Genomic DNA, 15,035 nt, shown 5'->3' with positions numbered 1-15,035 from the left:
TTGATTTTTATAAGTAAGGCTGTAATTGTATACCCACTACTGAAACAAAAGCTTAACACAAACAGTAAAAGTTTCCTATTTTCTGTGAAACAATAAGATTTTTTTCTGGACTTTTTTTTATTATTAGCTGGGGCATTTTGAACCCTCTATTTAGTTAAACTAGTGTATACTCATGGGGCAGATAAACGGGATTTATCGGATGACAGTTAAATCATCTAAGTGTAAAAATATGGCCAGCTTTAAATTTTATATTTTAGATAACTTTTATTCCTTCCATTACTCGTCAGTGCATTTTTAAATAAAAACCAAAACTAAAGTTATAAAGTTAAAAATACTAAAAACAAAAAAATCATAAAGTTTAGAATTTCATTTTTCACTGTAAAAAGTCTATTATTATTTCAATCTTTTCCTAAAAAAACATTACTACAATACTTTTGAATTAATTTGCATATGTTGCATTAAAATTATCCTTGAAATTTGATATTGCACCTTCTTTAAAGTGAATAAAATAAATGTAGGCGTTGGGTCATTAAACCCTCTTTGTTTAATGGATACAACCTTTGCACCTTATCCTAAGTATAATTAATATTTAATTTCAATCACTGAAGCTTGATTATGTGAAAAGTTTAAGCTTGTGTACCTTCACATTTAATTTGGGATATTAAGACCCCTCGCACATTATAGATTAAACTGCCCAATGGTTAGTTGAATCTTAGTGGATCTGAAACTGGCCATATACTTGATTTTTGTAATGTGTGTGTGCACTTGCATTCATCCCATAATGATAATTTTTTGAGCCAGATCAATCGATCGGCCGAGTAAGTTTGCAGTGTATGGTGATCATAAATGAATGGTAGTCATTGTGGCAATATAGGTAATTGTTGTACAATATACAGAACTTTACTTTAAAACGACATCATTAAGTTTATTTTATGATCATTACTTAAATGATCTTGCAGTATTAAAATTTGCATACCTAACACGTAACCTCAGACAAGGTGAAACAAAAACTAAAAATAAATTTCGTAAACTAATTGTTTTCAACCAGCGGGGCCCTAGACCCCTGCTACGCATTCATATTTTTGTGCACTTTCACAAAACAAACAAATACGTTCCATTAATAATAAATGCTTAATGCTTTAAACATAAAACAAAAGGGCATTTAAAACATCAAAAGAACTGTATATGTATTCTATTTTGTTCAGTATTACAAAAACCAAGATTAATTCTAATATCAAAAGTCAAAAGCCTAAAATATGATTCAACAAAGAACTTCTGAAATAAGAGAACTCGATAAAAGATATTGAAAACTTATTGTTAATAACCTCCTTTGAGCTTTTCATTAGCAATACAGTAACTGCAATTACAGGCTAAGAAGTTAATTAAAAGTAACCCCTTGAGAACGCCAAGGACTAAAAGAAAGCATTAATAAAAATATCCATTACAACTATTTATTAGCAAAAGTCTCTTCTAATTACTAACGAGCAAAACTGAAAGTAAATATAATTAAATATTTTTCCGATACTAACTCGAGTGAGCCCGGCTTACGCGAAGAGCTAGATTATGAGATATAAAAAATAAATTATTAACCTCGGCAAGACTAAAACCTCATTTAATCCTCTTTAAAAAAAAAAAGATGAAATTCGAAAACTAATTCTGAATTCGATGTCACATTCGAATTTTAAAAAATGGGTCCTTCTTTAAACACGCGAGCTCAGTAGCAGACGCGCGGCCGTCGGGAGCGCACGCCACAATGCTCCAATAATGCGGACGCTAATATTAATATACATCGCGACGCTAGTGCAGTGCTATAGAAGTGAAGTGAGGGGTGTGCGACATGGTGGAAGGAGTCTCATAAGACATGGCCGGTCCAGGGTTCATTTCTCGCGGATGCACGGCCGGGCCAGAGACCTGGTCGCGCAGATTGAAGCTGAGAGGAGTAGTGAGCTAGGTAAAGTGGTACTTTTTCGGTACTTTTAGTGCTAAGCGTTTAGAAGATGGTGCTAAGAAATTGAAACAATTGAATATTAGTATACAATCTGATTTAGCATGTAAATCATTGGTACTTCATTCATGGGTTAGCTACAAATCTTCATAAGGTTTTTTTGGACGAGGTACAATAAATAAAGAAGCCAGACATTTTTAAGTACAAAAATGGTAATTCTCATGAACGTTATTAGAAACTTCAGTTTATTATGACGCTAATAAAATTATCGTTACAATTTTTACGACATCTTTTGAGAGCCTTCGGGGAATTATTATAACGTTCACGTTGAATCGTCTGATGATATAATAAGCTTCTTTTAAGTTTTAACACAAAAGGTTTTTAGATAAATATATAGGTATACCTAAACAAAACTAGTCTATAATTAGGTGAAATAATAATCAACAGAAACACAATTAAATTGAAATTCAACAGCTCACCAGACTTGTTGAATAATAACATTTATTATTCATTCAAATAATGAATAAATTAAGCAACAACAAATTATTTTCAACTTAATGCTAATGACCTAAAATTTATTGTAAATTGTACAACAACAACATTATTAAATTCCCACTGAAATAACAATAATGTGAGAGTAATCTTTAAGGCTTGTCTCCGAAGGTACAGCAATCCATCATTTGTCAAGCATAATCTCTTCGTACCCCGGAACACAAATCATTTCACATATATTCCCTTAACTTGGCTATACGATCCCTTCCTCTCGCAATTTTAAATTAATTAAGTACCTACGTAATTTATGAAGCCTGCCAAAATAAGGAATGGAGGATAATTTCGGTTAATTGTTGTAAAACATACTTATTATAATTGCAAGAATGTGAGTTTTCATCAATTTTGGTTTTGAGTTGCGGAATTTCCGTGCGAATAATATTCATAAAATGAGCGTCATATCTAAATGGACGTGAATAAGCAATTATTTTACGGTCATGCGAAATGATTGCTTTCTTTTATAAAACCGTTATTTTGAAATACGTTTGAAAATAAGAAAGCATTTTCTCATTGATCAGAATGAAAGCTTATATTAGCTGCTAGTTTATTTAAAAAAATCAAAATTGAATACTATCCGATACAAGATTATATTTTCTACAGAAACGATAAAATGAGTTATTCAAAACAAGAGACTAAAAACCTTTCATATAAAACACTTTCCACTTTCGCTAAAAAGGTCACACGCTCGAATAAATTCATTATTTTGTTTGGAAATAACTTATCATTTTGTACATACGATCTCTTCGGGCGTTGCTCCCGGACAATTTTGAGCGTGGTACATTTATGCTGGTACAACATGCAATTTTGGCACCGTGGTACAAGCATCATGTTTGGCAGACGATTTGGTAATCTCAGCGTGATGCGGCCAATTTGCTTGATTTATTAGCGATTTGTTCGCACTTGCGGTCAACAATATCACGGTAAAATTTGTAACAATTATAAATATGCAAGTAGTAGCTTTTATACACCTGTAGCATAGCTGTAGGTAATAGAGTTCTTTACGGGGATGGAGTTGACAGATCGTTTTTCTAATATAACAAAAATATGGGGGAGAGAGAAAGTGACCATTCATATTGATTCTTCAAAATTGTAATATACATAACATCCGTTACATTATTTCACGTCTATGCTTATATTATATAACTGAAAATTGTATATGTTTGATGGTTATGACGTGCTGAGCTCAAGAAGCAGAAGTATTTAATTACAAAGCCCATTTATCAAAAAAGGCTATATGCTTTTTTATCCGGGTGCACGAAGAAGTTTCCTCGGGACGCGAATGAAATTCCTAGTAAAAGCTAGTACATCATTTACATGCATGCATAATTAAATGAATTTACGAAATATCTCGTCTTACTCCTGCGCTTTACAACGAGTAAGATTTTCTTGAAGTTTGTACATCTTTAATGAAACTGCTTTACGTGACGTAAGTTATCCTTAGAAACTGCAACGCGTTTGCAGTTCCTTATTGAAGTAATGTTCATGTAATATGATAGAAACAGGCATATTATTTATATTTAGAACTGACTTGTATAATTAAGATGCACTAGGTACCCTATGTATTTGAGGTTATAAGTTTTCTGAAAATTCTACATGAGTTTAGTAGATATGATTTCAATATATGTTATCCTTGTTATCTTATTAAACTTCCAATCGTTCGCTCTCATACGGGTCACAAACGGAGGATAGACAAATATACTCAGACATACAGGCATACACACTGGTCAAACTTATAACAATTCCCTTTTGTGTCGTGGGTTAAAAATAGTAAATCATGGTAATGCAAAAAAAAATCTAAGTTGTAAGTTAACCTTCAAGGTTATCAAAAAATCTATAGAAAAGCACAATAAAATGCCACCTATTGTATATTAAATCACTCGAGTAGTTTCTAGATTACGAGTTCTAGAAAGGCATGGATTAAGCCTAATGGATTTTTGCTGTATATTACTCATTGTCACATCAAATAACAAGAAATTCTATAACTCAATGCCAAAGTTGAAATTCTTATCAAAATAAGCTTTTGGTTAAAATATTAGAATCACGTTTTCAAGAAAAACAGTTTACAAGAAAATAGATTTTGATTTTAATATCAAAGGCCCCGAGTTTGGAATTTGAGCATTAATTATAATGTACTAGGAATTCTGTGAAAACGACAAAACAATATACGATAGTAGGTGGTTGAAAATGTGTATAATATTTCAGTTTTCCAAGTATATTAGACAAAAAATATTAAATTGAAATATACAGTTTTACAGGGAAACATACCAATAATTTTGTTAAAATAATAGCTATGATTCGTGTTGTTAAATCCAAATCTCATTTTGTCTAACATTCATCTTCCTAGCCTTTTCCCAGTAACGTTGAGATTGGTTGCCAGTCTAAGCGCTTGCAGCTGAGTACCAGTGTTTTACAAGGAGCGACTGCCTTTCTGAATACCTCAACCCAGTTACTGTACATGGTTGTTTTGACTTCCCATAGTCTCATCTCCACTCGAATGAGAAAGTACAGTGCATATAAATTATTTCTATGCACATTACAAATTAATGGTTTTCCGGCTCAACACCACGACCCTTTCCTTTAGTTAATGTTTCAGATACTGTTTAAGTATTCAGCTATAGAGAAGTGAAATAAATCTCAGGTGTTACGAAGGGTTTGTTTTGAGAGCTTTTGTTTTGGTTTATATCTTTACCATTCTTGTATATCTAAAAATCTGTGTCTCTTTTTATTTATAACGTCGTTTTCCCGTGGTTTCGCCCACGTCCCGTGGGAACTTCTTCCTGTGCCGGTAAAAAATATAGCCTACTATAGTTACTTTGGAATAGTGTCCAACTGTGAAATATTTTTAAAAATCTGTTCAATAGTTTTTGAGCCTTTATTGTACACATAAACAAACATGAAAGGTTTCCTCTTCATTATTACTTTAGTATAGATATGTTTTATCTCACGCAGGTAAACCAAAGTCAAGTGTACATGCATAATTTCCAAGTAAAACATATTAATCAAGTGGTATTACCACACCTGAGAGTAATAATTAGTACAAAAACATGATATTATCCAACATAATAAGAGTTTATCTAAACTTATCTGAAAGCTTATGAAACCGACCGGAGTTACATAAACCAAACACGACTAATATTACAATCGACTGTTAATAAATCAATATTGTGCGGAGATTAATAGTAACCGCACACTGTAGACTAAAGAGTCGGAGGACAGTTGGCGTGAGACGGTTCGAAAAATATTATTTTTTTAAGAAAATCGTGAATTCTATAAAAGTTTCAGTAGGTCTGATACTGGCACAATATCTGATCTTTGTACAGTGTGTATTATTATTCATTTTCATACTGTTTTATGAGCCCAAACAAACTGTCGGCTGACTAAAAGTTTGCAGTGTGTACCGCCCTACAAAAGCATATAGCCATCAAACGCAAATTCACAAAGTTTCAAAGCAATCTGAAAATTAGAAGTAGATAATCGATTTGTGAAGTTTTTCAGAAAAGTTCAGGAATTAAGTTAGGAAGTTAGTGAGCGTGGCGATCGGGGATCGTTCCTTCTCTGCTTATGAACAGACTTTTTAAACAACTCAAATTATTGGTTTTTGATATGAAATTATTTTTTCTTAGTATTTTCCCTGTACATAGGGTTTTTTTTTGTTTGTACTTTGGGCTCCGAAACTAGCCAGTGTGTTATAAACGTGGCAGTTTAAAATAATAGTTTTAGAATTAAATCAAACTTCATTGAGCATGATGAATTATTTGAAAACATTCAATTACATACAAAAAAAATCGTGGTGGCCTAGTGGGCAAAGAATCAACCTCTCAAATATGAGGGCGCGGGTTCGATTCCAGGTCAGGCAAGTACCAATGCAACTTTTCTAAGTTTGTATGTACTTTCTAAGTATATCTTAGACACCAATTACTGTGCTTCGGATGGCACGTTAAACTGTAGGTCCCGGTTGTCATTGAACATCCTTGGCAGTCGTTACGGGTAGTCAGAAGCCAGTAAGTCTGACACCAGTCTAACCAAGGGGTATCGGGTTGCCCGGGTAACTGGGTTGAGGAGGTCAGATAGGCAGTCGCTTCTTGTAAAGCACTGGTACTCAGCTGAATCCGGTTAGACTGGAAGCCGACCCCAACATAGTTTGGGAAAAGGCTCGGAGGATGACGACAATTACAATACATACATTCAACTACTGTAGCACTACTTATTCCTTAAACGCGACTAATGTCACATTAAACAAGCATGTCAGAACATAAAAATCCAAATCGTACTTGAAAACTGACACAAAAGTTTTCAAACTCCAATATAAAACTGTGACACTTTTCTCTCTCGCAGCACTCTTGTAGGAAAAACTGCGGTCGGGAACTTCGATCAAAAATTGGTACTTCAACTACAAATAAAACAACTACACAGTTGTAGTGTCTAATTAAAAATATAAAAAATATTTCCACAACCTAAGAGTACCCGCATACTACAAACTTTTAGTCGGCCGTTAGTTTGTTTGGGCTTATAAAATCAGTATGAAGATAAGGGTTAGTAAGCACATAACAGAGCTGGATGCGAGAAGCCGAAAATCAATCTCAGTGGCGTGCACTTGGAGAGGCCCATGTCCAGCAGTGGACTGCTGGTTGCTGCTGCTGGCTGATGATGATGAAGCACATAACAACGATTAGGTATTTCGCCGGTATCAGATCGACTAAAACTGTGATTAGAATCAAGATTTTTATTCTCAGTTCAGCAAAACCTCAGCAAAGGTGTTATAAACAGACACACATTCGAATAAAAGATCAAAGTTAAGATTTCCCCTTCAGAATGATTACCATGTAAATGAAAGTTTCGACATAACTCTCTTGTGTGACAAACTTCGCAATGTTCGGGTTGATCTGCAATATAAGTTCAAAGTCTTTGGTTATAAACAAGTTCAAAGACTTTGGTTACGGGTTGTGGGAAGTACACTGAAGTGCAAATAACTTCATTTAATCACTTGTTTTAATTATTAACGGAACAGCTGGTAAAAAAGGCTTAGCCGCAGCTGCTTTAAAAGGTAAAATATTTTCACTTAAGTTGCGGACAAAAAAGCCTGGTCCTTGGAGAACTAATTAGGTAATATTGTTATTTTGGATGAATATTCATATTTTTAACGTATACGGGTAGGTAAAAATACACATATATAGTGTGTATGGTTTCATAGATTATGAACAAACAGTATTTGAAAGTATGGTCTGACCGTTTCTTGATGCAGTTGAGAGTGCTCTCAGGCAGTACAAAAATGCTATTTTCTCTTTGAAATTAATAGCTGTCAAGTGCTCAAAAAAATCGGTACTACTATAGAGGTATATTTCATTCTTAAGTAGGGCAACGATAAAAAGGCGGTATTACTATTTATATCAATACTCCATTGCGGGTCTCGGTTCCGAGTAAAACCCCAGGGAAAGTTTAGTGCTGAACTATGCGCAAAGTTTTCTGCAATCAATTCGATCGGAGCGCGACTATTTGCGATGAAGAAACTATTAAATACGACGCTTTAGTTTTTCGATACTACAAATTACTTTTTGTGATAAATAATATGAATATTTTACTTTCGAAAATGCAGTGACAAAATGGTAATGTCAAAATCGTTTTTTTTTATTTCAAATAAACCTCTTGTCATGCTAGTTAGAAGGAGTTGGTTCCAAAAGAGTGAGTCTCATGAAAGAAACGGTAAGAAACTGCATAGTCATTCTTAAAAAAAAAAGTTTTTACAAATGTTTTCTTACAGTACAAGTTAGATGATAAAATATTATCTTTACTTCATTTTGGTGATAATAATCATATGTACAGTAAGTTTTGTATTTCAGGTATTTCACACTTCAATACACTTTCGCCAGGTTAATTTTATGCGCTGTAAAAACATGACTTTGATGTAAAATTACGAGGTTGCTGTTCTTATGCTTAATTGCTAGGTCAAGTACTGGGTTAGGTTTCTTCATTAAACATTTTCTTATTTAATAGGTACTTGTAGTCTTAATTTGTGCCTAGCTGATGCCAAAAGGCTTGCACTTTATTAAATAAAGCTTAAGAATAACAAATTTTATATAGGTATGCTTGAGGACGAAGGCTGCTTTATCTTCCTTTTATAATTAGTTTTAAATATTGTGCCGGTAGGTAAAAGACAATAGATCAAAAAATTCTGGATAGCTGTTTTTGCTTTATTTCTTCATTATTATAAGTCATTTTGTTCCACTGCAGGGCACGAGCTTTTTCTTATACAGCGAAGGAGGTTATCATAAATTACCATATGATTTCAGATTTTAAAACCCAAGTTAATTTATTTCGTCTTCATTCACTCAGTGAAGCTTAATATTGAAGAGTTCAAATTATTCAAGTGTATTACAAAATAAAAACAAACAATTGTATTCGAATACCAACAGCAGTGTTTACAGCCGTCATTCTTCATTCCATTATACCAAGAAAAACGTCCAAAACAATTCCAAACGAATAATTTTTTAAACAACTTTGTTACCTTTTTGCGAAAGCCTCCCGGAGTCAAAAGTAATTTTCTAACAAAAGGGGCAAATGTTTATTTTAGCACTTTTCTAATTATTACGCAGGTGTTTATTTATTTATTGCTTTGGTAACGCAAGTGGGAGGGAAATGGTATCTAATTAAATTAAGTAAGGGTGAGTTTTTGGTACAAAAATGTTTTAGTACGAAATTATGACCTTTGAGGTGTGCTTGTTTGCTAATTAGTGTTTATGAAACTTCATTTTTCACTTGCCGAGAATAACGTTTGGATGTTAGTTTTAAAAATCCAGAACTACAAAATACAAAAATTAAAACAAAAAAAAATATTAGGTTGAATGACTTTTTCTCCACAAAGATTAAACATAACCGAAGGAGCATGTGTGACTTCTTTTCATATCTAAAGTCAGACATGAACTCACATCCCACCTCTCCTACATAAATACAAAATAAAGAAAAATTCTATTTCGAGCATTCACGGATCGTCTGGCTACGAAAGCTCTACGAGGCTACGCTGCTACGCCAGCTACGCGTTCGTAGCAGATCATACATTTCATTTTTATTTCTAACACAGTTTCATTGTATCTTGGGTACAAAAGAATATCTATGTGACAGAGTTTTTCAAAGCATCTCTTGTTGAAAAACGTAAATTTTATATAGTTACGCGTGGGTGCTTTAAATAAATTTTGTACAGAATCATGCAGAAGAAATGTGTTTTGAATTTGTGTAACATGTTTTTTTGCAAAATTTTGCCTGAAAATTAAATAAATGATAGCTTTAAAAATAGGTAACATAAAAAAGTTTAATTCCAAATAATCCTACGCTTACTACATTATATTTGAACACAACATATATTAAATAACATTTATACATAACATATAAAAGTACATAAATCTATGTACTAAATAAACGAACTGTCACAAACGAAAAACAATAACTTTATTTAACTGGTATAAAAACATATATTTTTTAACTTAAAAGAATGTCTCTAATATACACAGTGCAGTTTCCTGGGAACGGGAATTAATTTGGCTTCATGCAGCTAGCCTATTGTTGAAGTTTGTTTTATTAGAAAAACTGTAAGGCTGTGGTCTCAATGTAAGCGAAGCGAGTGGTAGTATAGATAAAACTAGTCCCTGAAATAGAAAATACTGAGAACAAGACAGGAGTGTCTTCATAAATAAATAATTAATTCAACTCAGTTGTCCAGGTATTATTAATAATAAATAAATTTCTTTTATGTTAGTCAACTTTGTTTTTGAATGAAAGAGTATTTTAAAATGTTAAAGACTCACTTAAAAGTAGGTACGTTTAACTTCAAGTGTTATTTAAGCCTTTCTGTTGCAGTCATTTATGTAAGTCTCAGAGATTGAATGGTGCATCAGCTATCTTTAAAATTGAGTGGTGTTTCAGTATGTGCCCGTTAGAATGTTTTGTAGTCTTCTCAATTTGTCTTCAAACTTCTTCGTAGAAACTTTCTTGCCCTACTGTTATTGTGCATTGTCAAAAATGTGTACAGTTGATAGGTATGTTTTGGTTTAATTTTATTACTGCTGCCGCTTATCGCATCGCTCCCCGTTGTTACTGAAAACCTAACTTTATCACTTTAATTTTAAAGTTGTTTTTACTCACACATAAATTACAAGCTGACGTGCAAAACATGGACATTTACAAAAAAACTACTTTAAGCGTTATTAGTAGCAGTAAAGTATTGCATGTAGTGTGAGATTGTAAACTTATAACTATTTTCAAACAAAATTTATACAAATCAATGTACTTTTATGACAAACTGTAATGAAAGAAGAAAATGGTCTTGTTAAACTCCTTTTCGAAATTGTCTTGTATTTCATCAGCCTTGAAGATAAAACCACAAGACTCTAAGGATATAAAATAATAATTTTGATCAAAAATCGCTTAAATGATATACCCATCGAACGTAAACTTCAAATATTGTCGCGAAACTTCCAGATATAGGGCAAGTTAAGCAATTTGAGAAGAAACTCAAACAACTGGGCGTCTTTAGTTTTTATCTACTTTCCTGTAGTTACGTAGTTTCGAAGTGAACGGTTTTGCAAACGATGAGTTTTCGAAGGTTCCACTGGATTGGTATTAAGAGATAATGTGATGTTCTATAAGTGGAAAGTAATTGGTTCTTAAGTAAACTAATAGTACTTACTTTTATTTATTTTTTAAGTTAACTACCGGTACGCAACACTGCGCATGAGGCATGTACCTCTATGTATATTATTGTATATGTACGTAAAATTTGCACATGAATTATTGTAACCTTTTAGTGAAAACTAACCTGTGTAGTTATAGATATTTTACCACTTATGTTCTCTACAATAACAGACAGATAAAACTAGTCATTTAAATAGAAAATACTGAGAACAAGACAGACGTTTAAAGTGTCTTCATAAATAAATTAATAGTTCCACTCAGTTATCTCGGTGTTATTAATAATAAATAAACTTCTTTAATGTCAGTCAACGACTAAATAAGTTTGTTTACAAAACATTTTGTAGTTGATTTTGAGTCCTAGGTAAATTAACTTGCGGATCAAATTCCTAGGAAATTAGGATAAAATTGTTTCTAAAAACTCAAACACAATTCTTTCTAAAACAAAAGTCTTACGTGTCTTAACCGATTTATTAAGATGTTTAATGTATGGAATATGAAAATGTGTTGCTAGGGAATTTGTTTGGAAACTTATTCTATCCAGCAAAAACTCTTAGGAAGTGGTGAAAAATAGGCGCTTTAGGGGCTATTTTTATTCTTCAGTCTTATTCTCAGCATGATTTAAATAAATGATATATGGTTTACGGTCAGTTTTAATCTAAGTCTACATCGCTCAGGAAGAGGATGAAACTTAAAGACAAATATTTTAGCAACCATATTGAAATTGAAAACAAAGCTTATAGATTTCTGACACTTACGCGAATATTAGACATTGAATTAAAACTACTTTTACGGATTTTATCGCGGCAGTCTGCCCGTGACCATGGATGCTGTAAAGGATCCGAAACGTTGGGATTAAATAATATTAATATAACCACGATAAAATCCGTAAAAGTAGTTTATTTCAATGATAACAAAAATGTCAGTTTTTCACAGCAGCTGAGCTCAACTTAACATTTTATTAGCTAGAAGCAAAACAAGCGCATATTTGTTCACTCGCTCCTCTAATACAAAGTTTTCTCCATGTTTTTTTCCTGTTAACCGCGTGACTGATTCATGAGGAACTTTGTAAAGACTTAGAATTGTTGTTCGTTGTTTATGGGCTTATTTTGATGTCTTTATTAAGGTTCTGCCATGTTTTGTTTCATCGTTTATTTGGGTGTTCTTAAAAAGTATTGTTGGCTGACTTTAATCCTTTTATGCGAATGTAGTCTGTCTGTGTCTCGAATTTGCGCCTTATCTAGTGAATCGATTTAAATGGAATTTGGTACACAGATGGACTAAAACCTGAGAAAGGATATAGGATAGTTTTTGTCTGCAGAAAATAAGTGATTTCCTAGTGACACGAGTTCTATATGTGGTGTGCGATATGTGAATGGAAGTTATGAACGGTACAAACCTATTGAAGCAATGATGTCTGTGTCACGCAGTGTGTTAAAATTATATACTGCGAACGCTAGACCATCCAGGCAAAGCCAGTAATATTAGACAATATATAACAATGATGATTGATTTTAACCAGCTGAGCTATACAAGTAACAAAATCTTTCCATTGCCTGTACAAAACAATATCTGTGAAACAAAGTTATCTCAATAAGCTGACGCAGTAATTGTGTGAAGGCTGTTAGGTAACCTTCGATTTTCCAATTTGTTAGGATATAGAAACGAGAGCAATCTACAAATGAAGGGCTGCGAACTCCTGTTTGTGTAGTCGGGTAGGTATGAAGGCCGATTGTGTTTATACGAGCTTCTGCTTGTCTGATAGATTTTGAAATTGATTACTTTAGGGAGTTGTGTTGGTAGTATGGCAAGTAAAATCTTGCCTCGACTGCCTCGTTGCTCTAGTGGTCACAAGCGCAACTCTTTGTGGGTTTTAGAAACTTTCACAAATTAGCCCATAGTCTGGAAGTTGGTGATTAATTCACCCGTGCATCGGAGTGTTCGGAAGCTCGGAGGAGTCTTGTCACTAATAGGCACTAAAATAAATTGCCACTAATAAGTTAAATCAGCGATTTGATTCCTAGTTATGATTTTGTTATAGTTATATGATACAACCTACCCTTAAAGTTTCATTGTGAACTTTGCCCATATTTTTATCTATGCAGGGAGGCTTTTTTATAGAAGTTAATTAAACATATAGCGTACTAGCTTCCGCCCGCGGCTTCGCCCGCGTGTTGTATTAATAAAAACAAAACTTCATTCATACTTCGATATGAATAAAAGGTACGTTTTATTTTTAAGGTTAAGTCCCCAGTGGGTAAAAACCCTATTACTAAGTCTCCACTGTCCTGTGTAAGATTATAAAAACTTCATAAAACGTATATTTTGTTTATTTTATGTAATTACATAAGTAGATCTTATTATAATACATTCAAGTCGTGATGGCTTAGTGGGTAAAGAACCAACCTCTCAAGTATGAGAGCGTGTGTTCGATTCCAGGTCAGGCAAGTACCAACGCAACTTTTCAAAGTTTGTATGTACTTTCTGAGTACATCTTAGACACCAAAAATCAAAATCAAAACTCATTTATTCAAACTTGGCTGCAAAACAGCACTTTTCCAACGCATAAGTTGGAATTAACGCATAAGTTGGAACCAATGACTGTGTTTCGGATGGCACGTTAAACTGTAGGTCCCGGCTGTCATTGAACATCCTTAGCAGTCGTTACGGGTAGTCAGAAGCCAGTTAGTTGAACACCAGTCTAACCAAGGGGTATTGGCCTGCCCGGGTAGCTGGGTTGAGGAGGTCAGATAGGCAGTCGCTTCTTGTAAAGTGCTGGTACTCAGGTGAATCCGGTTAGACTGGAAGCCGACCCCAACATAGTTGGGAAAAAGCTCGGGAGATGATGATTATGATACGTTCACAAATAAGGATTTTGAATTTAGTTAAAAGTTATAGGTAGCTACTGCAATATACTCCTGTAAACTACTCGTATATTAAACGATTTATTTCGGTCAGCATAAACATGTAGAGTTTGCGATTTAGAAACACGTGAGCAAGCCACATAGAGCTGACCATGGGAAGAACATGGCGAGCCCAAATGTAACCCTGCTACCTTTAAGGGTTGTCAAAAAAAAAGTGTTGTTGTGGAAAATGCAACTTTTAACGGAAACTGCAGCCGTTTAAAATTAAATGGCAAGTTTTTGGGTATGATAGGGATACGTGGTATAAGTACATTGTGTCCCTTAGCTTCTCGTAGACTCGTCCGTATCATTGGAGAACAGTTCTTTAAGCAACTCTACAACTACCCGAGCAACACATGCCTGCAGCTTCCTCTTTCCATTTGAGAGCATCGCAAAATCTACCTTATTCATCATTTCTATTGTAATAAGGTTGTGGGTTTCATAATAAAGGGACTCGTCGTAATCAAATGCAGCTTTGTCGAATACCCCCCATGTATTTCTCGAGAATATGAGACGTCGCTGTTGTGCCCTTTCAGCAACAGCGCGTCTGCGAGATTCAGCTGCTTCAATAGTTTCTGCTGCTCTTTGGGATGCCATGCGAGTAGCCTGCTGTTGGCGCCGAGCTAGGGTCTGTTCGGGTGTTTCATAAACTGCGCTGGGATGCCAGATAGTCAGCGTTCTGTTGTCGGCGGACTTGTGATTGAACTGGTGTCTCGTTAACTCGTTGAGACGCCAGATACTCAGCATTCTGTCGACACCGATCTCGCGACTGATCTGGCGTCTCAGAAGCACGTTGAGATGCCAGATACTAGAGGTTATAGTATTTAGAGTAACGTATTAGTATTTATAGCGTTTCTTAATTTTTGGAATCAATTCATAAAAAATGTGAAACATTTTTTAAAGTATCGCTTGTTTTGTTACTAAAATTTGTCTTTAACACATTCTAGTTCCAGCCAGTA

The 15,035-nt window shown here is 34.0% G+C and overlaps 1 protein-coding gene across 2 annotated transcripts in view; it reads left to right on the top strand.

Moving 5' to 3' along the window:
* The first annotated feature begins 1,731 nt into the window (after positions 1-1,731).
* Positions 1,732-15,035, top strand: part of LOC110379308 (metabotropic glycine receptor) — a 116,652-nt gene continuing 103,348 nt past the window's right edge. For both annotated transcript variants that reach the window (XM_049836445.2, XM_064043379.1), the window contains exon 1: positions 1,732-1,951. In XM_049836445.2, coding sequence (XP_049692402.2) covers positions 1,765-1,951 — 187 coding nt within the window. In that variant the 5' untranslated portion in view covers positions 1,732-1,764. The remainder of the gene's footprint in view (positions 1,952-15,035) is intronic.

The sequence above is a fragment of the Helicoverpa armigera genome, chromosome 3 (assembly GCF_030705265.1).
Source record: "Helicoverpa armigera isolate CAAS_96S chromosome 3, ASM3070526v1, whole genome shotgun sequence".
NCBI classification, from domain to species: Eukaryota; Metazoa; Arthropoda; class Insecta; order Lepidoptera; family Noctuidae; genus Helicoverpa; species Helicoverpa armigera.
This window is presented reverse-complemented; position numbering and strand designations above follow the sequence as displayed.